Here is a 26,127-nt window from a genome sequence, read left to right on the forward strand (position 1 = left end):
ATCAGTGGTAATCAATGATGAGTTCTGTTGGATTTGCCCAGAACATAAGCTTTGAATTCAGGACAAAGTGAATTTCTTTGCCTCATTTTTGGCAGTTTTACTTTAGTGCCTTATTGCAAACAGGTTGCATGTTTTGGATTATTTTTATTCTGTACATGCTTCCTTCTTTTCACTCTGTCAATAAGGTTAGTATTGTGGAGTAACAAACTACAATGTTGCAGAATCCAAAGTGTAATTAATAGCTTGCTCAAAGGGATATTCAATGTCTGCTTTTTTTTTTTTTACCCATCTACCAATAGGTGCCCTTCTTTGCGAGGCATTGGAAAACCTCTCTGGTCTTTGTGGTTGAATCTGTGTTTGAAATTCACTGCTCGACTGAGGGACCTTACAGATAACTGTATATGTGGGATACGGAGATGAGGTAGTCATTCCAAAATCATGTTAAACACTATTATTGTACACAGAGTGAGTCCATGCAACTTATTATGTGACTTGTAAAGCAAAGTTTTACCCCTGAACATATTTAGGGGATAAATACTTATTGACTCAAGACACTTCAGGTTAAGATTTTTTATGAATTTGTAAAAACATAAAAAAACATTATTCCACTTTGACATGATGGGGTATTGTGTGTAGGCCAGTGGGGGGGGAAATATCTAAATTGAATCCATTTAAAATGGCTGTAACACAACACAATATGGAAAAGGTAACAGAGTGAATCCTTTGTGAAGGCACTGTAGTTGTTATGGCACAGCAGAGAGAGCCGAGCAGGAGGTACAGTAAATCACATGCCACTCAGAGAGGCTGTAACTCTGTCTCATCAAAAGAACAGAAATACACACCTTTAACAGAGTCAGGAAGAGGAAAACAGTCCAGTGGGAAGTGCACCAGGAATCAGTTCCAGAGCATATACAGAATATACATGCTCAGAAGAGGGCAGATTCAGGTCATGAGTGTTTCATGTGTGTTGCCTGTGAACTGGATGGCGTTGGTTCACTGCTGTAGCAACCAGTCACAGTGGTTCTACAACAACTCTCTGTTTCGAGACAAGGAGTGATGAGAGAAGCCAAACACACTTTGGTACATTCAGAAAGAACAGAGATTTCAAACCGAAGCAGAGCATATATAGCCCAGGTAAAATACTCTATCCATCCCAAAAAAACACAACACTGCAAGTGTTGCCCACAATAAACCCTGACCTGCGTACAGCATACTGTAACAAAAGGAAAATGGACGCTCTGAAGTGAAACCAGCATCTTTAGTGCAAGCCCGAGCGAGTACACACAGCAGCATCATGCAAGCCACCTCCACCAGTTAAATATACTGGTATTTGTTTGTAAATACAGTACAGTGAGGGGGAAATAAAGAGGGCAAAGTAGAATGTTAATGCAATTAGCAAGTACAAGTACTTTAAGAGTTTCAGTTTGAATTAGATTTGGTCCATTCAGTCCCCTTCACAGGGCTGCCAGTGCCAGTTTGGGAAGATTTAAATGTAATCATTTGAATAGATATCCAATAGAGGGGGTTAAAATGACAACCTAAAACTCACCATGTTGTGTCTTCATACACTACAGTCTCTCCTCCTTTGTGTAAGTGACAGTGCAGGCTATAACTGCAGTGGGAGTTACAGCCAAGGTAACAGAACAGGTTCCTCAGCAGTCTTTCATTGTGATGGCTACCTGCATAGGGCGAGGCCCTGAGCACTCTCCACTCGCCTATTCATGGCCATTAAGTAAGTGGATGATTTAATATTGTATGACATACACTTCCAAATGGATGTTTCATGATATGATGGGTTAAGTGGTGAAAATTTACGACCTATGTTATTGACCTTATTAAGGTATATTAAATCCCTATAGAAATCTCAGCCAAACCTTAGCACTGATGATAATAGTGGACAGATTTAGAAATGATAGTCCTCTTACTGTCCAGTTATCCTGGAGCCCAGCCCAGTGTGTATATCAGAACACCCAGTTGGTGCAGCAGGGTGAGGGTGGACTGTCTCTTACCTGCTCCAGTAGGTCCTCCACCTTCCTCTGCCAGCTCTCACGGGCACTGCCCAGCTCCTGCTCCTTGTTCTGGGCCAGCTGGATGAGGGCTGCCCTCTTGTCATCCCCATGATCCTCCCTTAGCTCCTCACGCAGCTTCTTACACTCCTGTCTGTGGACACACACACACACACACACACACACACACACACACACACACACACACACACACACACACACACACACACACACACACACACACACACACACACACACACACACACACACACACACACACACACACACACAATTTCCATTAGATGAAATAAACACAAGATAATGATAATTATCCAGGGCTCAGCAGATCAAAATAATGTCAGTTTGACTCCGAAAGCAAAACCGTCTGGAAATAACTTAATGGAGTAGTAATATATTCTCCTCAATTCCCAAAAAGTGAAGCTGCTGCAAATCATATAGAACAGCGGTCTGTTTACAGTAACGTTAGGTCGACGTATTCTAGTGAGCATCATGCTAGTCATGCGTGCAAGAGCACATGCTTGAAAAGCCCCTTCTGCAAATATTTCATCTGTGGCATGTTTTAAGACCCGTTCACAAACTCCACTTCTCAGGAGCAAAAAGAAAATAGAGAAAAATCTGCCGCTACGTGCATATTTAATAAACATAATCCATTTGCACTCATCTCCAGAGCACACTGTGCGTACAGTGAACATTAGAGAGAAGAGAGACGGGGGCCGACTAACAGTGAACGTTAGAGAGAAAAGAGACGGGGGCCGACTAACAGTGAACGTTAGAGAGAAGAGAGACGGGGGCCGACTAACAGTGAACGTTAGAGAGAAGAGAGACGGGGGCCGACTAACAGTGAACGTTAGAGAGAAGAGAGACGGGGGCCGACTAACAGTGAACGTTAGAGAAGAGACGGGGGCCGACTAACAGTGAACGTTAGAGAGAAGAGAGACGGGGGCCGACTAACAGTGAACGTTAGACAAACAAAATTTTGCGGTAGCTTTTTGGATTCCTTTCTCTGCATGTTGAACGGAGTGGATTACTCAAATCGATGGCGCCAACTAAACAGACCTTTTGGGATATAAGGAAGGATTTTATCTAACAAAACGACAATACAAGTTGTAGCTGGAACCCTTTGGATGACAAATCAGAGGAAGATTTTCAAAAAGTAAGTGAATATTTAAATCGCTATTTGTGAATTTATGAAACCTGTGCTGGTGGAAAAATATTTTGATGTGGGTCGCCGTCCTCAGACAATCGCATGGCATGCTTTCGCTGTAAAGCCTATTGTAAATCGGACAGTGCAGTTAGATTAACAAGAATTGAAGCTTTTAAATGATATAAGACACTTGTATGTTCCTAAATGTTTAATATTCATAATTTTTATGATTATTTATTTGAATTGCGTGCCCTCCAGTTTCACCGGAAGTTGTCCCGCTAGCGGGGCCCCTAGCCTTAAGAAGTTTTAACAGCTCAACATTATGTCCTGTATTTGCTGAACATTTCCAGCACGCCACTGGCTGTCGAAGCTCTGGAGGTGTTCCGAGTCAACATCCTTGGGAACAGAGCAGAGCGTACGTCTGTGTAGAATTCCCCACGGCGTCTTGCAGACATCTCCCACCTCACAATCTCAGTGCTTTTCAATGCCCACATGTTTAACGGCGCTGCAAAGACCTTTTAGTAGGAGTGCGGACTGCATGTTAATCGTTATTTATCAGAGAATGACGTTGTTAAGTGCAGGACGCCACCAGTGTTTTTGTCCCTCCTAACACCAGATGAGCGTCAGGGTGAGTGAGTGCTATGACGCACCACACCAGAGTGCCATGGTTTAGCCCGCTGACACTTCTGCAAGGACACGTGTTGATCCTCATCGCTTCAGAAAAACACAGACACACAGCTCTCAGGGCCTTTATATTGTAAAGAGCCTCACATTCATATTCATAACCCAGCCCCGAATCCCCAATCTGGCTAATTACCTAGGAGGGCACTCAGCACCTGGTGTGCAGAGGAGATGGGAAGGAAGAGGGGGTGAGTGTGTAGAGTAGGCAGGGAGGATGGAGGAGTATAGGCAGTAGGGAATAATGGAGGAAGGGCAGTGGAGCATGTAGAGGGAGGAGAATGGGAGGGTATAGTGAGAATGGAGGCATTACGTCAGTGTGACATTCCCATTGAGATCCAAGCTTTCACTCTGACCACCAGAAAGCAGCAGAGAGATGACAGACAGTCAGTCACAAATGGACTCCATCCAGTGGCGTAGTGCAGTTTCACAGGGAAGTTTTTGACCGTCTTCACGGTAGCTCCATTGACGAGGATGGGGGCATGCCCAGCCTGGTTCCTCCTGAAGTCCACAATCAGCTCGTTTATTTTGCTGACTTTGAGGGAGAGGTTGTTTACCTGGCACCACGCCGTCAGAGTGCAGACCTCCTCGTCATTGTCGGTAATCAGGCATACATACTCTCGTGTTGTCAGTGAAATTGATAATTGAGTTGGAACTGTGTGAGGCCATGCATCTGTGGGTATACAAGGAGTACAGGAGGGGACTGAGGACGCACCCTTGTAGGGCCCCTGTGTTAAGGACCAGTCTGGAGGAGGTAATTTTGCCTACCTTCACCACCTGGGGACGGCCCTATAATCCATTTGAATGTCGGAGGAAAGCCAAGTCTCAGAAAAACTGAAAAAGTATGTTGCAGAATCTGATGTCCGTCTGGAAGGAGATCCTCGTTCTGAGTTCGTCAAGCTTATTCACTAATGAGCAGTATACAATGTAATGGAGGACGGGTCGCCCGGCGTCTCAATCGCACTAAGACCCCTCCACGTCTGCCTCTCCGTCAGCGTCTTTGTGTTCTTCTATCCGGTAGGACTCCCAGGCTACCGGCGCCTCACAGACGAGGCTAGACCATTGTTTCCGCTGTCTCTGGGAATTCGGGAAGATCGGGTGGATGGTGAGTACCAAGCAATTCATATTCCAATAGTTCTACCCGGGTGTATGAAGTAATGCATTAAACAAACAGAGCAAGAAAATGAGAGAACATACTAGAAAAAGTAGAAACCTGCAAAGTTTTCTAGGAGCTCGCGGCGAGGCTACCATGTTCATTCAGCATCATCATCCTTTATAATCGTGAGAGAAATTGAACTAGTTAGTTGCTAGCTAGTTAATTATACACCATGACCTGTTAGTTATACACACTGACCTGTTCACCGAACATGCTACCTTGTCCCGGACCGGCTGTTTTCATTCCTCTCTCTCCCCCTCTACTGCACACGGCTGTCTCAACCTGTGAATGCTCAGCTATGAAAAGCCAACTGACATTTACTCCTGAGGTGCTGGTAATCTATGAACGTTTGATCTGGCTTAATGGCCATGTACTCTTATAATCTCCACTTGGCACAGTCAGAAAAGGACTGGCCACCCCTCAGAGCCTGGTTCCTCTCTAGGTTTCTTCCTAAGTTCCTGCCTTTCTAAGGAATTTTTCCTAGCCACCGTGCTTCTACATCTGCATTGCTTGCTGTTTGGGGTTTTAGACTGGTTTTCTGTATAAGCACTTTGTGACATCATCTGATGTAAAAAGGGCTTCATAAATACATTTGATTGATTGATTATACCTAGGTAACTTACAAGGTTAGGTGAGTTTTGTCAAAACGCATCTCATCTCATATGCGAGTGCAGCAAGGAGCCACGGTAAGGTACTAGCTAGCATTAAACGTATCTTATAAAAAAACAATAAATCTTAACATAATCACTAGTTAACTACACATGGTTGATGATATTACTAGTTTATCTAGCTTGTCCTGCGTTGCATATAATCGATGCGGTGCCTGTTAATTTATCATTGAATCACAGCCTACTTCGCCAAATGGGTGATTTAACAAGCGCATTTGCGAAAAAAGTACTGTCGTTGCACCAATGTGTACCTAACCATAAACATCAACGCCTTTCTTAAAATCAATACACAAGTATATATTTTTTAAACCTGCATATTTAGTTAATATTGCCTGCTAACATGAATTTCTTTTAACTCGGGAAATTGTGTCAATTCTCTTGCGTTCTGTGCAATAGAGTCAGGGTATATGCAGCGGTTTGGGCCACCTGGCTCGTTGCGAACTGTGTGAAGACTATTTCTTCCTAACAAAGACAGCCAACTTCACCAAACGGGGGATGATTTAACAAAAGCGCATTTGCGAAAAAAGCACAATCGTTGCACGAATGTACCTAACCATAAACATCAATGCCTTTCTTAAAATCAATACACAGAAGTATATATTTTTAAACCTGCATATTTAGTTAAAAGAAATTCATGTTAGCAGGCAATATTAAACTAGGATAATTGTGTCACTTCTCTTGCGTTCATTGCACGCAGAGTCAGGGTATATGCAACAGTTTGGGCCTGTCACGTTCCTGACCTTATTTCCTTTGTTTAGTCTTTGTTTAGTTGGTCAGGACGTGAGCTGGGTGGGTGTAGTCTATGTTATGTGTTTCTTTGTTTAGGTTTGTCTTATTGGCCTGATATGGTTCTCAATCAGAGGCAGGTGTTTTACGTTGTCTCTGATTGGGAACCATATTAAGGTAGCCTGTTTTCACTGTTGGTTTGTGGGTGATTGTTCCTGTTCGTGTGTTCCTGGTTTTTCTGTGTTCACTAGTTCGGGACTGTAGCTTCGTTGGTTTTTCGTCTGTTTATTGTTTTTGTTTATATTGAGAAGTATTCTAATAAATTATGGATACGCACCACGCTGCGCACCACGCTGCGCTTTGGTCCTCCTCTCCTTCAACCGACGAAAGCCATTACAGAATCACCCACCACAAAAGGACCAAGCAGCGTGGTAACGGGCAGCAGCAGCAACAGCGCTTTATGGAAGTATGGACATGGGAGGACGAGTTAGACGGCAAAGGACTATCGGCAAAGGAATATCGCCGCCCCAAGGCAGAGCTGGAGGCAGCGAAAGCAGAGAGGCGGCGTTATGAGGAGCTAGCTCGGTAGCATGTTCTGGACTGTGTTACAACTTGGGAAGAGATAGACAGGTGGTCGGTCGACCCAGGGAGAGTGCCGGAGCCCGCTTGGGATTCTATGGAGCAATGTGAGGAGGGATAACGGCGAATGGAGGCAGCACGGCGACGCGGTAGGAAGCCCGAGAGACAGCCCCAAAAAATTATGGGGGGGGGGGGGGGGGGGGGGCTAAAGGGAAGTGTGGCGAAGTCAGGTAGGAGACCTGCGCCAACTTCCCGGGCTTACCGTGGAGAGCGAGAGTACGGGCAGACACCGTGTTATGCGGAAGAGCGCACGGTGTCTCCTGTACGTGTGCATAGCCCGGTGCGGTACATCCCAGCGCTCCTCGTATCGGCCAGGCTAGAGTGGGCATCGAGCCAGGTGCCATGAAGCCGGCTCAACGCATCTGGTCTCCAGTGCGTCTCCTCGGGCCGGTGTACATGGCACCAGCCTTACGCATGGCGTCTCCGGTTCGCCAGCACAGCCCAGTGCGGGTTATTCCACCTCCCCGCACTGGCCTGGCTACGGGGAGCATTCAACCAGGTAAGGTTGGGCAGGCTCGGTGCTCAAGAGCTCCAGTACGCCTTCACGGTCCGGTATATCCGGTGCCACCTCCTCGCCCCAGTCCAGTACCACCAGTGCCAACACCACGCACCATGCTTCCTGTGCGTCTCCAGAGCCCTGTTCCTCCTCCACGCACTCGCCCTGTGGTGCGTGCCTCCAGCCCGGTACCACCAGTTCCGGCACCACGCACCAGGCCTACTGTGCGCCTCAGCAGGCCAGAGTCTGCCGTCTGCCCAGCGCCCGCCTGCGCTGCCCGTCTGCCCAGCGCCGCCTGCGCTGCCCGTCTGCCCTGAGCCTTCAGAGCCGCCCGTCTGTCCTGAGCCTTCAGAGCCGCCCGTCTGTCCTGAGCCTTCAGAGCCGCCCGTCTGTCCTGAGCCTTCAGAGCCGCCCGTCTGTCCTGAGCCGCCAGAGCCGCCCGCCAGTCAGGAGCCGCCAGAGCCGCCCGCCAGTCAGGAGCCGCCAGAGCCGCCCGCCAGTCAGGAGCCGCCAGCGCCGCCCGCCAGTCAGGAGCCGCCAGCGCCGCCCGCCAATCAGGAGCCGCCCGCCAGTCAGGAGCCGCCAGAGCCGTCCGCCAGTCAGGAGCCGCCAGAGCCGTCCGCCAGTCAGGAGCCGCCAGAGCCGTCCGCCAGTCAGGAGCCGCCAGAGCCGTCCGCCAGTCAGGAGCCGCCTGAGCCGCCCGCCAGTCAGGAGCCGCCTGAGCCGCCCCTCAGTCATGAGCTACCCCTAAGTCATGACCTACTTCTCAGTCCGGAGCTGCCCCTCAGTCCGGAGCTGCCCCTCAGTCCGGAGCTGCCCCTCAGTCCGGAGCTGCCCCTCAGTCCGGAGCTGCCCCTCAGTCCGGAGCTGCCCCTCAGTACAGTGGGGTTATTTTGGAGGGTCGCCATTCCGAGGAGGCCAGGGAAGCGGGGATTAACTATGGTGGGGTGAGGGCCACGTCCAGCGCCAGAGCCGCCACCGTGGACAGATGCCACCCAGACCCTCCCCTATAGGTTCAGGTTTTAGCGGCCGGAGTCCGCACCTTGGGGGGGTGCCGAATACACTGCCGATTTTGCAGGTTTTCCTACTTACAAAGCATGTAGAGGTCTGTCATTTTTATCATAGGTACACTTCAACTGTGAGAGACGGAATCTAAAACAAAAATTCAGAAAATCACATTGTATGATTTTTAAGTAATTAATTTGCATTTTATTGCATGACATAAGAATTTGATCACCTACCAACCAGTAAGAATTGCGGCTCTCACAGACCTGTTAGTTTTTCTTTAAGAAGCCCTCCTGTTCCCCACTCATTACCTGTATTAACTGCACCTGTTTGAACTTGTTACCTGTATAAAAGACACCTGTCCACACACTCAATCAAACACACTCAATCAAACAGACTCAATCAAACAGACTCAATCAAACAGACTCAATCAAACAGACTCCAACCTCTCCACAATGGCCAAGACCAGAGAGCTGTGTAAGGACATCAGGGATAAAATTGTAGACCTGCACAAGGCTGGGATGGGCTACAGGACAATAGGCAAGCAGCTTGGTGAGAAGGCAACAACTGTTGGCGCAATCATTAGAAAATGGAAGAAGTTCAAGATGACGGCCAATCACCCTCGGTCTGGAGCTCCATGCAAGATCTCACCTCGTGGGGCATCAATGATCATGAGGAAGGTGAGGGATCAGCCCAGAACTACACGGCAGGACCTGGTCAATGACCTGAAGAGAGCTGGGACCACAGTCTCAAAGAAAACCATTAGTAACACACTACGCCGTCATGGATTAAAATCCTGCAGCGCACGCAAGGTCCCCCTGCTCAAGCCAGCGCATGTCCAGGCCCGTCTGAAGTTTGCCAATGACCAGAGGAGGAATGGGAGAAGGTCATGTGGTCTGATGAGACAAAAATAGAGCTTTTTGGTCTAAACTCCACTCGCCGTGTTTGGAGGAAGAAGAAGGATGAGTACAACCCCAAGAACACTATCCCAACCATGAAGCATGGAGGTGGAAACATCATTCTTTGGGGATGCTTTTCTGCAAAGGGGACAGGACGACTGCACCGTATTGAGGGGAGGATGGACGGGGCCATGTATCGCGAGATCTTGGCCAACAACCTCCTTCCCTCAGTAAGAGCATTGAAGATGGGTCGTGGCTGGAGTGGCCTAGCCAGTCTCCAGACCTGAACCCAATAGAAAATCTTTGGAGGGAGCTGAAAGTCCGTATTTCCCAGCGACAGCCCCGAAACCTGAAGGATCTGGAGAAGGTCTGTATGGAGGAGTGGACCAAAATCCCTGCTGCAGTGTGTGCAAACCTGCTCAAGAACTACAGGAAACGTATGATCTCTGTAATTGCAAACAAAGGTTTCTGTACCAAATATTAAGTTCTGCTTTTCTGATGTATCAAATACTTATGTCATGCAATAAAATGCAAATTCATTACTTAAAAATCATACAATGTGATTTTCTGGATTTTTGTTTTAGATTCCGTCTCTCACAGTTGAAGTGTACCTATGATAAAAATCAGACCTCTACATGCTTTGTAAGTAGGAAAACCTGCAAAATCGGCAGTGTATCAAATACTTGTTCTCCCCACTGTATATAATTTAAAAAGATATATATTTTTAAATTATTATTATAATTTTCTGTCTGTGACGCTACACTTGTGTGTGTGTGTGTGTGTGTTCTCCATGTGTTCTCTGTGCAGGTGTGCGCTGCGGCTGTCATAGACGCTGCGGTGCGGTGGGGTGGTGCCACCCATGTGCATTGTCCCTCTTGCTAATGCTGTCCATGTTCAAGCCCACCATTAAATAAGGTAATGTGGGTATTTCTGCTGCTGTATCTCGCTCCACATCACCACCAGGAGGAGAGATGTGTCTGATAGTCCGTCACAGGACATGAAAGAGAGACGCTCCTTAGCACCTTCTCCTACTGAGAAGGGCCTAGAACAGAGGAGGGAGGAGGAAAATGGGAATATCTCTCCCTCTGCCTTCACCTCTCTCTTTCGCTCTCCCTGAGTGGCATGTTGGCTCGAGTTCGACATGGTAGAAGTACAATCAGAACCCCCGGAGGTTGTGTTTTGCATTATGCTTTACTAGAGAAGAAGCAGTCTTCAATTTAGTTTTAATTACTATCTCACTTAATGAAAACCCTAAATGCTGTCAGAACTAAAGAGCATGTAAAATACATAACTTACAAATTACAAGATGAAAAGGAGCTGAAGGGGAATGCAATTGTGAAATATGAACATTGAGAGAGAGGAGGGTAAATGAAACCTAATTACAGTACACGAGATAAAGAGGAGGACAGGAGAAAACTTTGAGCTGATCTGGATGGTGTAATTCTAGAACTCAATGTGTAGCAGAGCCTTCCTGGTAATCAGGACTCCTTAATGCCGTATTAACACATTTCTTGACCCCAGCAAGGGAGAGAGACACTAATTGGACTCTGTCTGATGAGCTAGGATGAACTTCCTCCTCCTCATCTCCAGTGTCACATCTCTGAGCTGCAGTTCTGTTCACACCATGATTCACATGTCCCTGATGTGCTGTGGCGGCATTGAGATTCAAATGGCCCTTTATCGTGCCAACAAAATGTTTTTACACTTGAAATTCATAAGCAGTGGCTTGTCACAGCCTTGTTGTCACTCGGGCTCAAATCCCTTGGTAAACAACCGCTTTTGCTTCAGACGAAAAACACATTTAGAGGTAGACGAGGGCAGCGGCTGAACAAATGTGAAAAATGAAGGCCCATATTTTGGGGCAGTATAATTTCTCATGGGACCTATCTCCTCCTCCTTCACTTGCACACAAACTCAATGTGTGACCTAGCTAGCTACAGTACTTACAAGTACAGCATTATTTGTGTTATTATTACTCTAATGATCTGTGTGGAGGCTGAGCCCTCTAAAGATAATTCCAATGGTCACAGGCCTTTTCAGTGGTCATAATCTGTGGTGCAGCACTGGCTCTTTTTAAATGAAGCCGTCCATTCATAATCCTCTGAGCCAGGGAGAGAAGGACCTCCTGCTGGGGAGAGACCAGCCCTGGACTGGTATTATTAGTATGAAGCTGGATTCACTCTTTCACTTAACTTCTCCATCGCCATCCTTGGCACATCTCAACCAAATTAACCCCAGGGCCAAGGCAGACCCAAAAACAAGAAATACATGTACGCAAAAACGCACACACACCTTAACGTCTCGGTCCACTTGAGCTCCAGTTCCAGCGCCATCTTGTCCATCTTGAGCTTCTCGTCCTCTTTAATAGTGATGACTTTAGCCTCATGCTGCTTCTTCTGGGCCTCCATCTCTCCCTGAGACGGGGAAGGAGAAAGACAGAAAGACAGGAATAAAGAGAGAAAGGGTTAATGATATTAGCCCTCATGATAAACAACACAATTGAGCATGAGATCTAACCCTGTATGGACAGGACTCAACACACATTACTACCAATGAGGACCTTGGGGCCCTGTGGGAACATGGGTGCTCTGTGTGATCAGTCAGAGGAGAGGAAAAACAGCCTGGACCTACTACCAATGCTGCTCCAAAACTTCCCCTGACATTCATTCAGACTACAGCCTGCTTCATTATGCAGGACCAGAGAGAGGGAGCGAGAGAGGAGAGAGGGGAGCCCCAGAAGGTCGATGGCATAATGAAGTGCCAATGCCACACGGGCTCCTTAAAGATGAGAACAGAATTTACAATCTGAGCCTGATTAGGTATGTCAACCCAAAGCTGCTGGAAAGCCTGCTCGGCATGTGAAGAATTGGAATCTGGGACAAAGCTGCTGGAAAGCCTGCTCGGCATGTGAAGAATTGAAATCTGGGACAAAGCTGCTGGAAAGCCTGCTCGGCATATGAAGAATTGAAATCTGGGACAAAGCTGCTGGAAAGCCTGCTCGGCATATGAAGAATTGAAATCTGGGACAAAGCTGCTGGAAAGCCTGCTCGGCATATGAAGAATTGGAATCTGGGACAAAGCTGCTGGAAAGCCTGCTCGGCATATGAAGAATTGAAATCTGGGACAAAGCTGCTGGAAAGCCTGCTCGGCATATGAAGAATTGAAATCTGGGACAAAGCTGCTGGAAAGCCTGCTCGGCATATGAAGAATTGAAATCTGGGACAAAGCTGCTGGAAAGCCTGCTCGGCATATGAAGAATTGAAATCTGGGACAAAGCTGCTGGAAAGCCTGCTCGGCATATGAAGAATTGGAATCTGGGACAAAGCTGCTGGAAAGCCTGCTCGGCATGTGAAGAATTGGCATCTGGGACAAAGCTGCTGGAAAGCCTGCTCGGCATGTGAAGAATTGGAATCTGGGACAAAGTGGGTGGACGTGATAGATTTACTAAGGGAATAGACTCAAGGCTATTCAGTATAGATCAACTTTATTACCCCCCATAAATAAGCTTAATACACAATCAATAAATACCTGGTCAGAAGAGGGAATGGGAAGGAAAATCATTAGGGTTCCTGTTGGAGAATCCAATGGCTCCCTGATGAGGTAAACCCACCAAGGACCCATAAAAATCTATTTGTGTGTGTTTGCGTGTGCCTGCCTGTGTGTGTGTGTGTGTGTGTGTGTGTGTGTGTGTGTGTGTGTGTGTGTGTGTGTGTGTGTGTGTGTGTGTGGACTGTAACAGTGCTCTCACCTGCAGGGCGGTCAGCAGGTTGCTGGTCTCTCTCAGTCTGGCCCTGGTAGCATCCAACTCCTCCACTAGTTTGTCCTGGGCCTCCTTCAGGTTGGAGATGTGTCCCTCTGCTGAACCCATGCCCTGCTCACCCTCCTTCACCAGCTCCTGCAGGCGCAACACCTGCACACAGGGGAGGGACAGGGAGGGAGGGAGAGCAGACCCACACTCAGCACAGAACAAGAATAAAGGCTAGAAGTCTATCATACACCACAGTACACAGACAGACTTTAAAAACAGCTGTAATAAAGTAGAGTCAAATATATTCCCTTTTGTAATAAATTACAATTGGGAATCTGCACTTGAAATGAGTCAAGACACACTCTACACATCAGCAGCTGTTCTCTAGAAGTCTATCTCAGTGCTCAGAGAGGCCTTAACATCTTAACCAGCTGTAATGAACTCCTAGACATTCCCTTCAGTAGAGTTGGGAAACTGCACTTCAAATGAGCCAAGACATACTTATATCATCTCTACCTGCTGTTATTTTCCTTTCAAACCTGGTTTGTTTTCTGAGAAACGATAGCGTCAAAATTCAAAGATTACCAATTAGCACCAGTAATTCTAATTCTATGTGGCTGACCACAATAAATGGTCAAAATGAATTGAGAAAGAGGAGAGATCTGATAGGTAGGGTGACTCATGACTGACCTCCTGATTGGCTTGTTCAAGTTTGGCGGCGAGCTCCTCCCTCAGGCTGTCCAGTTGTTGTCTGAGATGGTTCTTCTGCTCCTCCAATGAGAGCCTCTCCCTCTCAAACTGCTGCTCCATTTCCTGTAGACAAACCACAAAGACTGTTATAATAATATCAGCACAAAACCCTTACAGTGCTTACAATATTATAGGCTTTTTATGAATTGAAAATACTTTGTAGATATGGCTGCAATAATTGTGCTTTTAGAGGAAAATCAATGAGGAAAATCAATGCCAGTTTAAAGGGAATGACTAGTACATGAAAGGACAATAGTTGGCATTATTCACATGAATACACTAATAAAAAGAGTTTTGTCAGCATCGTTGTTACACAATCTGGTAATATGAACTCAGTGGAGCTCTTTGGAGGAGGGCTTGTATTGAGAGCTGTTATATTTAGGTTGTGTGTGTGTGTGTGTGTGTGTGTGTGTGTGTGTGTTTAAAATCACAAGTGACACATTAAATGTTGTACCCCTGGGCAGGTGGTTAATATCCTGCTGGGAAAATGGATGACATGAGTGAGTTCATTATTTAAGCAACGTCAGGCCACTGAAGACAAGGATGTCTGCAAAGCAAATAAATGATGCAGCGTTCACTGATAAAAGCCATGTCACATTATTGTGAATTCCATTTTCAGGGAGGAAAGATTTCTCGCTGTGACGGTGCGATATCATGGATCAAATGCAGCCTTCAGACATTTCTCGTATGGGATAGATCGCTAGTCTACCATTTCACTCTCATTGCAGGATATTTGTGTCAGTAGACGACACCAAAGTGACAATATAATCAGTAGACATCACCATAGCAGGGACAGGCCAATGAGATGGAGGGAATGAGTGGCATCTTTAGCACCAGGCATGGAAATGCCTAAAATATGATTTTCTCAACAGCTCTGCATCTGTTAACGTCAGCGCTGAGCATTCAACTGTGGACAGGACATTGTTCAAACCCCTTCATATAGGCCTACATCTTTTACGAAAACAGAATTCTTGATCACTTTCATAAAAACCTTATGACTAGTATATTACTCTGAAAAGACGCCTTGGAGCTAAATCAATGACTGCCAAATAAACACTAAATGCATTGAGCTGACTAGTGACAGACTACTATGTGAACCATGTCCACTCCAATATTAAGGTTTCTCTGATACAGAAGGGGATTGACACTGCAGCATGATCCTTTCCCTCTGTAACTTCGGTTCATGCTTTCCAATGACCCAAAATGGAATATACAACAGAAGTGCAATCTCAAAAGGTCTGTATATGAGCAGAAGACTGGTCAGCATGATGGACTAAGTAAGGCTGACTGAATAATGTATAGTTTCACCTTGTTCAGAGAGGACTGCGCTGCACACTGTAGGTGCGTGTCTAGTAGGTTAAGGCTACATCGTTTAGCGCTTTCATCTTTCTCTGCACTCACATATGCAAATAGGAGCTCATCTATGTTTGGTGATCCCATCCCAACAAGAGTGTATGACATTATGCATGTAATCTTGTTAGCGTCTTCCCCTATGTTTTTTTTTACACTGGGTGTCAAGTTAAGGGATGTGTGTGTGTGTGTGTGTGTGTGTGTGTGTGTGTGTGTGTGTGTGTGTGTGTGTGTGTGTGTGTGTGTGTGTGTGTGTGTGTGTGTGTGTGTGAAGACATTGAGTTCCCATTTCACATGCTTCTTGAATAGTGCATACTCTTCAAAACTTCTAAACCTTTAGTGTGCCACACAAAGTCTCCGTCAGCCGGGCCACGGTAGTTTGACTAGTCACTAGTTCGATCTCAGTGTCCAAACTAAAAGGTCCATCCCACACCTTGGTGCTGAGGACAAAATGACTCTCCTCCCTCTCTTCTCTCGTTGTGCTGTACGCAGAGGAAGAGCCTGGGGGAGTTGGCCCAAAATATGATGTCAGCTGCCGCCACATGGACTTGTCAAGCTGCTCTTTGCGACTATGGTGACTCACCGCCGCACAAACATAGACCCATTTCATTATGCTCTCCTTTCTCCGCTCTCTCCATTCCCATTTGAGAGAGCGAGGAGCAGAGATGATAGATAGAGAAACACACACACACAAACACGAACACACACAGGGGATCAACCAACGTTTGTCTGCCTGAAATAAGGTTCCTGAAAGCAGCTGGTGAGGTGCAGACAGGTGTAATCACAGTCTTCCTCTGCAGATGAGACTCCGGAACTCAAATACCATCCTGGTGGGGTCGTTACCTCCATTTCCTCCAATTTAAAACAAGAAGGCGAAACAGTGGAAAATGTGTTGACTATGAAGAATGAACAAGGTCAGAGTGTGTCAGAGACACCCACGCACGTACACACATTCCAAAGCCCATGAGGAAAGCCACTGTCATCCTTCAAATTGCCAGAGAGTAGTGGCCACAATGGTGTTAGGTTGGCCGGCCCTGATATAAACAAGGGACTGGCTAATTACATCGGCTTAACGCAACATCTGTCATTTGGCCGGTATTTTATTACATAAAGAGTAAATCATGCAACCATGTTGGAGAGGGACGAGTTGACAGGAGCCTTTGGCAGCTACCGAGCTGAGAAATAAAAAGATGACTAATTGCATTTTGGCTGAGTCAATCGTGCATGTCTTTTGAGTGCTTTAATTGAATATGTTATCAGTCAGGGATATCAAAACAGACAGTTTAGTCATGTCACTGCAGCAGATGTTTTCAAGCAGATAGAAAACAAAAAAAGAGTCATTATTTAATAGAGTGAGAGCCAGGTTCTGTCAGCATCTCCAACACCTCGGCCTAGGCAGGTCCTGGAACAGTGTGTGTGTGTGTGTTTGAGTGGTTGGGCTGAGCAGAGCGCGCCGGGGTGGGGAGATGAGTTGTCATGGTAGTTTTTAACGAGGCGTGGGAAGCTAGGCCCTCTCACTGCTCTACTGCCTGCAGGACTGGAGCTGAGGCAGCAGAGCTCTGGGCCCTGACACACAGAGAACACACTGGGAAAGAGGCAGATACAGGCCTGGAACACACATACACAACCTGAGAGACACAGACACAACCTGAGAGACACAGACACAACCTGAGAGAGATAGACATGGCGGAGGTACATTGCACTGGGCTCTCATACAGAGAAAGCTGAACAGAGAGAAATACCTCATCAAGAACTGAGCAAAACAGGGCCCTAAAAGCTGAGGGAGACTAGTGACAAACCATATTACAGCAAGGAAACTAGCATTTTTTTGGGATGGGTCTGTTGTCAACCAATATAACCAATCTCTTTCTGTATGATTTTAAACCACTAGACATCCATAGTAGCAGCACTTATGTGTTCTGTGTGGAATGGAAGGCAGCACTTGAGGGTACTCAAAGCTATACCAGCATAGAGCTGTTCTCAACACTCATGGGACTGCCTTGACAAGTAGCTCTGACAAGCTGTAGAGCCAAACCAGCACAGCAAAGCCTGGAATTCAAGCATGCAAATGACATGGAGGGACTTGGAGGAAAGATAAGCTGTTCTGCCCATGGTAATGAGTCTCTCTCTCTCTCCCTTCTCCTCTCTCTCTTTCTGGCTCTCCACGGCTCTCTTTCTCGGTCTCTACAGAGTGGTTCCACCAGCTGTTTGTAGTCCGTGATTAATTAAAACCTATTTCAAACTGGTAATCATTGGGCTTTCATAATAAGGTTCAGACTCAGCATTGACCTTTTCTTTTATCCCCACATTCAATTAGTAGAAGACAATCATTGTTTCAACTGTTGTTCTTTAGTCTTGCTGTTGGATCCTGTGTGACTTGGGTGGTTGTAATGGCACTGTGCACTGCAAGAGCAGATTAGTGTAGTTTGGTACAGATCTGCACAATAATGCAACTAGATAATGTATTACCCCGTAAGCCAAGGCCATTTGCTATTCATAACAATAGCCAAATCATAGCAAATCGTAGCTTGGAGGTGAAGTAATCGTTTCTGCAGTGGAAATCCCAATCCCATCCCATTGCTGAGGTGTGTAGGTGCAGCTTCACTGCTGTGTGTGTGTGTGTGTGTGTTGCGTAGATTCAGTGCAGTGTTACCTAAGGTGTGTGTGTGTGTGTGTGTGTATGTATATGTGTGTGTGTGTGTGTGTGTGTGTGTGTGTGTGTGTGTGTGTGTGTGTGTGTGTGTGTGTGTGTGTGTGTACACTCTTCTTACGGCCAGTAGCCAGCTCCTCTCCGTCTCGGCAGTAGTCTGGGTGTTCTCCAGAGTGGTCCGGTGTTTTTTCGACAGCTCCTCCAGCGCCCGGGTCTGTGACTCTTTGAAGTGGGCGGCGTCGTCCTCGTATTTGGCACGCATGTTCACCATCTCCTTCTCATACATCTGCTTCTCCTCCCGTAGAGTCTGACGGAACAACACAGAGACAACACCATGACAGTATGCCCTGTGTTAATCAAAAGACGTTTGATTCTAGTTTTATTAAAACCCAGCTGTGAACAGAATGCTAAACTCATTACTGTCTTATTTCTATTTCCTTCGTCATTTGAGTGAGCTTGAGTCAGTCACATACAGGTAACCCGTGAACGGCTGTTTGGTGTCTTGTAACGGAGGAAAGTGACAGCCTGCAGATGCTTCAAATCCCCTCTGACACATTATTCACATTCAGAGATGAGGCTCAAGCAGCAAGCCAAAAAGAACGGAGAGAGGCCTCTATTACCAGACAAGAGAGAGAGAGCGGCGTTTCTCAGAATGCCAGCGGCCCAGTGGATTACTGCACAATTCACTCACACCTCCGTTCACAGCAGGTTGCCATAGTAACACCTAACTCAAGGCTATGGTAATGGCAAACAGAACAGAAGATTTCCTGGGAACTGGAGAGATGAGGTCAGGTTTTCAGGCTACAGCATTGCGGTAAAAGTGGCTAGGGCTCCCGAGTGGCGCAGCGGTCTAAAGCACTGCATCTCAGTGCAAGAGGCTTCATTACAGTCCCTGGTTCGAACCCAGGCTGTATCACATCCGGCAGTGATTGGGAGTCCCATAGGGCGGTGCACATATGGCCCAGCGCCGTCCGGGTTTGGCCGGGGTAGGCCGTCATTGTAAATAAGAATTTGTTCTTAACTGACTTGCCTAGTTAAATAAAGGTTAAATAAATTAAAAATGTGTCATTGAGACACAGGGGACATAGCATTGAGGGGTGCGGGTCACTGTCAACAGAACACGCTCCCTGTCTTGAGCGCGTATTGATAACAGGAGGTTGGTGGCACCTTAATTGGAGAGGACGGCTCGTGGTAATGGCTGGAGCGGAGTAAGTGGAATGATATCAAATACGTCAAACACATGGTTTGATGTCATTCCATTCGCTCCGTTCCAGCCCTTATTATGAGCCGTCCTCCCCTCAGCAGCCTCCACTGATATCGTCATGCAGAATGGCATATTGCGAAAGCTTCAACTGTACATTTTACCATAATGTAAACGCTGAATGAAAAATAGATTATACTTGACATTCCTTTACGGGGGAAGTGCAGTTTGTCTTCAGTGCTACTGTTGGTAAATAAGGAGCATGACCATCTGCAGTTTTGTGTGTTCAGAAGCCATGCATATTTCAGGGCTCCGTAACTCCTGAAAGCACAGAGGACTTTCCAAGGAACCATCTAAATGCTTAGTCGTAAAATCTGAGTTTTTATGTGTAATCTGACATTAATCATTGAAGTTAAATGCTATTTTACAACCAGAAAGCATGGCTGAAAGAAAAATGCTGACTATAGTGGAAGTAGCAGCCATGGCTAATAGTTGAGATATATGAAGCGAACTGTGACACAAAATGGATGTCTATTTACAGCTAAAGTGTAGTCTGCTATATCGAAATAATCAGCTAAACGTCAACAACAAATGGTTTTGTCCAGTAACTTCTCTTTCCAAGATGTTGAGTTTTGTGAATAGCGCTGAGCGATTAATCAAAATGTTGGGCTTTCTTTCGGTTATTTAACAACTAATTGACCGACGTCGGTTCACTTACTTGAATTCCATTTAGTTAGTGAGCTCAACACGCCGTTTTCTCTAGGGAGAAATCACATCATTCACCAGAGAATTTGTCAAGAACTATGTGGAACGCTGGGCTGATTGGAAGTTTTCATTAGGCAAATATTCAACCTAGTTCACCACAGAAACGTGAGATAACATTCGATGGTTGACTGGCTGGCTGCTACTGTCTGAGCAGAGATCAGATGATGACGGAATTAAAAATAAGAAAAGACAAAAAAAACTAAGTAATATACACAACTGTAATATTTTATGAAAGTAAAGGAAGTAAAGTAAGTGAATAAATGATGGTTAATAAGTGTTAAGCAGTAATGGTCATTCACTACCATCATGGGGCTCTTATTGTTTAAGTCTGTGTTGTTACAGCATTCAACCAACCTACTGTGTGTCAGGAAGAAGGCAGGTGATGGCTGAGGGAACCTCTAAAATAATTTTAATGTCATGTCATTAATGTCGTTTTTTTTATTGAAACCCAAATCGAAAATCGTGATTATTTTTTAATAGTCAAACCGACCTCACAAAGCACTAATCGCTCAGCACTAGTAGTGAATTAAGCATGGAGGAGTGGATTTAGGCCCTGCGGCAGCTGATCACCAGTAAAGCAGTGAGGAGTGTTTAACTGGGGAGATCTGTTGTAAACACGTTCAAACCTAATATTTTCTCCTTAGAGGAGCTGGTGCAGAATAAGAGTGTGTCCTCAGACAACTCCAGGCTCCAGTGGCAGAAATACAGTTCCCTCCACACCCCTGAAGGCTCACCTTCTCCAGGGAGAGAATCTGTTGCCTCTGCCTGTCGTCCAGTGCCTGGGACTTGTTCTGCAGGGCCCCGCGTTCCTCCTCTAGACGTACCACTTTGTCCTTCAGACGAGACTTCTCAGACTCCAGGTCCCGGATGGCTGCCTCGTGGTTCATCTGAGTGGCTTGCAGGCTGCCAATGTGACCTGCAGAGGAGAGGAAGAGAGAGAGAGATAGAGATGAAGAGAGAGATGAAGAGAGAAAACACAGTGACAAACAGTCCAGCCAGACAGGGCTATTAGAATGACATTACCTGTAACAGCAGTATATCCACAGAGAGTTGACCTGGGTCCATGTACTGTTTAAACATTGACGTTTCGGTGAGCCAGTATTTCATTGCCAGATGAAATATTGATGCAGCAAGGCATCACTAATAATCAAATGAGATCACACAGGCATGGCTGTGAGTATACAGCAGGGCTCGCTGCAGTATAGACCGTACAAAGTGCAGCTCGCCTTAAAATGGGCATAATTAATTTGAACACGGCTTTCACCTCCTTGGGCTCATGACTACCATTAATGCAGGGATACACCATTTCACCATTAAATAGTTATGTTACAGCAGTTCAGATAAGCCCAAGTAGCCGTGATGCTAATATTCTAAGTGTTTCTCCAACAGCTAGGAGGTGAGTGTTTTCAGCAGCAGCAGCAGCAGCCTCTCTGTGTCTGATGCCAAACATGGGGCTGCAGATATATACAGTATTACACAGCTACACAATAGGCACCACGTAAAAATTCTAGAAACAAAGGCAAACAAGTTATTTTTCTCTCTGTCCTTGTTGTATACCTTGACCATGGTATGACAGGCATTTGAACCACAACAGATGTTGTAGGGCTAGGTAAGGGGGTCTATGTAAGCCCTCTCCCCATCAGGGTACATTCCAGAGCCAGGAGGGGGTGAAGAGGTCTCGGAGCAGAGCTGGGGCTAGGCTGCAGAGCACAGTGGACCTCTGTTGCCGGGATACCAGGAAGTGATTGTCACAGCACAATCTCCTGTCAACAGGTACACTAGCTGAAGCTGGAGCTACCTACCTCCAGAATGAATTAAAAACATCTATCTGGGTTCTGGTTCATTCTGCCATCCACTGGGAATGTATCATACCAGTGATAAGGAAAGAGTCGCGTGACACATAATTGAGAATAGCTGGAAGCCTATATACAGTAGGTTTGAGCCTGTGTACCTGTGAAAATATCTGATGCAAACTGGTGCAAAGACTTCATAAATTTTAACCAACATTATTTTAATATTTCATGACTTGAAGTCGTTGATATATACATTTGAAGTCGTAAGTTTACATACACTTAGGTTGGAGTCATTAAAACTCGTTTTTCAACCACTCCACAAATTTCTTGTTAACAAACTATCGTTTTGTGGCAAGTTGGTTAGGACATCTACAAGTCATTTTTCCAACAACTGTTGACAGAGATTATTTCACTTATAATTTACTGTATCACAATTTCAGTGGGTCAGAAGGTTACTGTGCCTTTAAACAGCTTGGAAAAGTCCAGAAAATGATGTCATGGCTTTAGAAGCTTCTGATAGGCTAATTGACATAATTTGAGTCAATTGGAGGTGTACCAGTGGATCAAGGCCTACCTTCAAACTCAGTGCCTGTTTGCTTGACATCACGGGAAAATCAAAAGGAATCAGCCAAGACCTCAGAAAAAAAATCGTAGACCTCCACAAGTCTGGTTCATCCTTTGGAGCAATTTCCAAACACCTGAAGGTACCACGTTCATCTGTACAAACAATAGTACGCAAGTATAAACACCATGGGACCACGCAGCCATCATACCGCTCAGGAAGGAGAAGCGTTCTGTCTCATAGAGATGAATGTACTTGTGTGAAAAGTGCAAATCAAATCCATAACAACAGCAAAGGACCTTGTGAAGATGCTGGAGGAAACCGGTACAAAAGTATCTATATCCACAGTAAAACGAGTCCTATATCGACATAACCTGAAAGCCGCTAAGCAAGGAAGAAGCCACTGCTCCAAAACCAACATAAAATAGCAAGACTGGGCCTCCCGGGTGGCGCAGTGGTATATAGCTGTGCCACCAGAGATTCTGGGTTCGAGCCCAGGCTCTGTCGCAGCCGGCCGCGACCGGGAGGCCCATGGGGTGGCGCACAATTGGCCCAGCGTCGTCCGGGTTAGGGAGGGTTTGGCCGGCAGGGATATCCTTGTCTCATCGCGCACTATCATCGGGCCGGGCGCAGTGCACGCTGATCAGGTCGCCAGGTGTACGGTGTTTCCTCCGACACATTGGTGCGGCTGGCTTCCGGGTTGGATGTGCATTGTCTCAAGAAGCAGTTGCGGTTTGGCTGGGTTGTGTTTCGGGGGACGCATGGCTCTCGACCTTCGCCTCTCCCGAGTCCATACGGGAGGTGCAGCGATGAGACAAGAATGTAACTACTACCAATTGGATACAACGAAATTGGGGAGAGAAAAGGGGGTATAAAAAATAAAAAAAACTACGGTTTGCAACTGCACATGGGGACAAAGATCGTACTTTTTGGAGAAATGTCCTCTGGCCATAATGACCATCGTTACGTTTGGAGGAAAAAGGGGGATGCTTGCAAGCCGAAGAACACCATCCCAACCCTGAAGCACGGGGGGGGGGGGGGGGGGGGCAGCATGGACTGGAAGGACTGGTGCACTTCACAAAATGGATGGCATCATGAGGGAGGAAAATGATGTGGATATATTGAAGAAATATCTCAAGACATCAGTCAGGAAGTTAAAACTTGGTCGCAAATGGGTCTTCCAAATGGACAATGACCCCAAGCAACCTTCCAAAGTTGTGGCAAAATGGCTTAAGGAGCACAAAGTCATGGTATTGGAGTGGCCATCACGAAGCCCTGACCTCAATCCTATAGAAAATTTGTGGGCAGAACTGAAAAAGTGTGTGCGAGCAAGGAGGCCTACAAACCTGACTCAGTTACACCAGCTCTGTCAGGAGGAATGGACCAAAATTCACCCTATTGTGGGAAGCTTATGGAAGGCTACCCGAAACGTTTGACCCAAGTTAAACAATTTAAAAAGGCAATGCTAACAAATACTAATTGAGTATATGTAAACTTCTGACCCACTGGGAATGTGATGAAAGAAATTAAAGCTGAAATAAATCATTCTCTCTACTATTATTTTGACATTTCACATTCTTAAAATAAAGTGGTGATCCTAACTGACCTAAGACAGGGAATATTTACTAGGAATAAATGTCAGGAATTGTGAAAAACTGAGTTTATTATTCAAATTGTGGTTAATTAGTGTTGTTCAGGTAGTGCGGTACTGTGGGTTGTAACAGAGAAAGGAGGGGGGAAGAGAAGGATAGCGTAGAGTGTAGGATATGAAGGCTGGGGAGGAGGGAGGCATGCTAACTCACTGGCTTTGAGGAGGATCTCTGTGGCCTGCTGCTGCACACGATCTCTGGTGGCCTCCAGCTCACACTCCGCCTCCTTCTGTCGAATTTCCACGATCTCGGCATCCTGCGTCACCTCGTCCAGCTGTTTGCTCAACTCCTGGAGCATAGACAGAGACACACAGAGCACAGGTTAGCCTACCCTCCTGAGGCACAGACACGCATAGCACAGGGTCAACTTCCTGACCCGTGTTCATTCTCTCTGCCAGAACAATGAAACAGTATATATACACACGACTCACTCACTCATATGCTCTAATAATCACTTAACTTTCTCTCTCTCCATCACTCTCTTTTTTTCTTTCCTGCATTTGCACTCTCTCTGTAGAGATGTAGAGCTCGAGAAACTAGACACTTTTCATTCTTAAATTGGACAGCTTTTACAGTACGGTGCATGTTCTCTACTGCTCTCAAGGACTGACCATGAAATAGTCACTTAGATTTACATTTCCCATGGGAATATAGTCCATATGGAAGTGGAGTTCTCATGCATATGTAAATATATTGACTTGTCTGGTGGGGCAGTAGGAAGCAGGGAGGCATGTAGCCTAGAGGTTAAGAGCATTAGGCCAGTAACCGAAAGGTCGCTGGTTCGAATCCTTAAGCCGACTAGATGAAAAACAATCTGTTGATGTGCCCTTAACCTCTACTTCCTCAGAAACCCGGGTCCGGGAGCACCCCCACCAGTAAAAAAGCTGACTAGCATAGGCTAGCATAGCATCACAAGTAAATAGTAGCATCTAAATATCATTAAATCACAAGTCCAAGACACCAGATGAAAGATACACATCTTGGTAATCAAGCCATCATTTCTGATTTTTAAAATGTTTTACAGGGAAGACACAATATGTAAATCTATTAGCTAACCACGTTAGCAAAAGACACCATTTTTTTTTACTCCACCAGTTTTTGACTCCATCAGTAGCTATCACAAATTCGACCAAATAAAGATATAAATAGCCACTAACCAAGAAACAAATTCATCAGATGACAGTCTGATAACATATTTATTGTATAGCATATGTTTTGTTAGAAAAATGTGCATATTTCAGGTATAAATCATAGTTTACCATTGCAGCCACCATCACAACTCGACTAGAATAACTACAGAGAGCAACGTGTATTACATAATTACTCATCATAAAACATTTCTTAAAAATACACAGCGTACAGCAATTGAAAGACACAGATCTTGTGAATCCAGACAATATTTCAGATTTTCTAAGTGTTTTACAGCGAAAACACAATATAGCGTTATATTAGCTTAGCACAGTAGCAAACCAAACAACAGCATTGATTCCAGCCAAACATAGCGATAACGTATTCACCACCAAAATATATTAATTTTCACTAACCTTCTCAGAATTCTTCAGATGACAGTCCTGTAACATCATATTACACAATGCATATAGAGTTTGTTCGAAAATGTGCATATTTAGCGGCACAAATCGTGCTTATACAATGAGAAAAGTTGCCAAGCTGCCCAGAAAATTTCGGGCGCCATCTTGGAGAGTCACCTAGTCTAATCAATAAATAATCATAAACTTGACTAAAAAATACAGGGTGGACAGCAATTGAAAGACAAATTAGTTCTTAATGCAATCGCTGAATTACATTTTTTAAATTAACCTTACTGCGCAATACAGGGTGCAATACAGGCTGCGATAACGCAAGGCTACACGGCAAATAATGGCGTCTTATGCATTTTACTTTTTCAACAGAACAACGAATTATCAGCATAAATAGTTCTTACTATTAGCTGAACTCCCATCAGAATCTTGGGAAAGGTGTCCGTTGGCCAAAAGAATCGTTGCTGGGTTGGAGAATGTTTCCTTCCACGTTGCAATTAGCAGTACACAATGGCATTCGAGAGAGAGATACCCAACTCAATACAACGTCAGAAAATGAAATGCCCGAAAATCGCAATATACTTGTCACGTTCCTGACCTGTTTTCTGTTGTTTGGTATGTGTTTATTGGTCAGGGCGTGAGTTTTGGGTGGGCAGTCTATGTTTTCTGTTTCTATGTTGGTT

The 26,127-nt window shown here is 45.6% G+C and overlaps 1 protein-coding gene across 1 annotated transcript in view; it reads right to left on the minus strand.

Annotated features, from left to right (window-relative positions):
* The window catches only part of LOC120024515 (protein FAM184A-like), a 51,764-nt gene that overhangs the window by 20,855 nt on the left and 4,782 nt on the right, over positions 1-26,127 (minus strand). Inside the window, exons 2-8 of the mRNA XM_038968785.1 lie at positions 24,060-24,195; positions 20,637-20,818; positions 18,058-18,243; positions 13,877-13,999; positions 13,187-13,348; positions 11,727-11,852; positions 2,010-2,156 (exon numbers count right to left, since the gene is read on the minus strand). Of these exons, the coding sequence (XP_038824713.1) occupies positions 2,010-2,156; positions 11,727-11,852; positions 13,187-13,348; positions 13,877-13,999; positions 18,058-18,243; positions 20,637-20,818; positions 24,060-24,195 (1,062 nt within the window). The remainder of the gene's footprint in view (positions 1-2,009; positions 2,157-11,726; positions 11,853-13,186; positions 13,349-13,876; positions 14,000-18,057; positions 18,244-20,636; positions 20,819-24,059; positions 24,196-26,127) is intronic.

The sequence above is a fragment of the Salvelinus namaycush genome, chromosome 29 (assembly GCF_016432855.1).
Source record: "Salvelinus namaycush isolate Seneca chromosome 29, SaNama_1.0, whole genome shotgun sequence".
Lineage (NCBI taxonomy): Eukaryota > Metazoa > Chordata > Actinopteri > Salmoniformes > Salmonidae > Salvelinus > Salvelinus namaycush.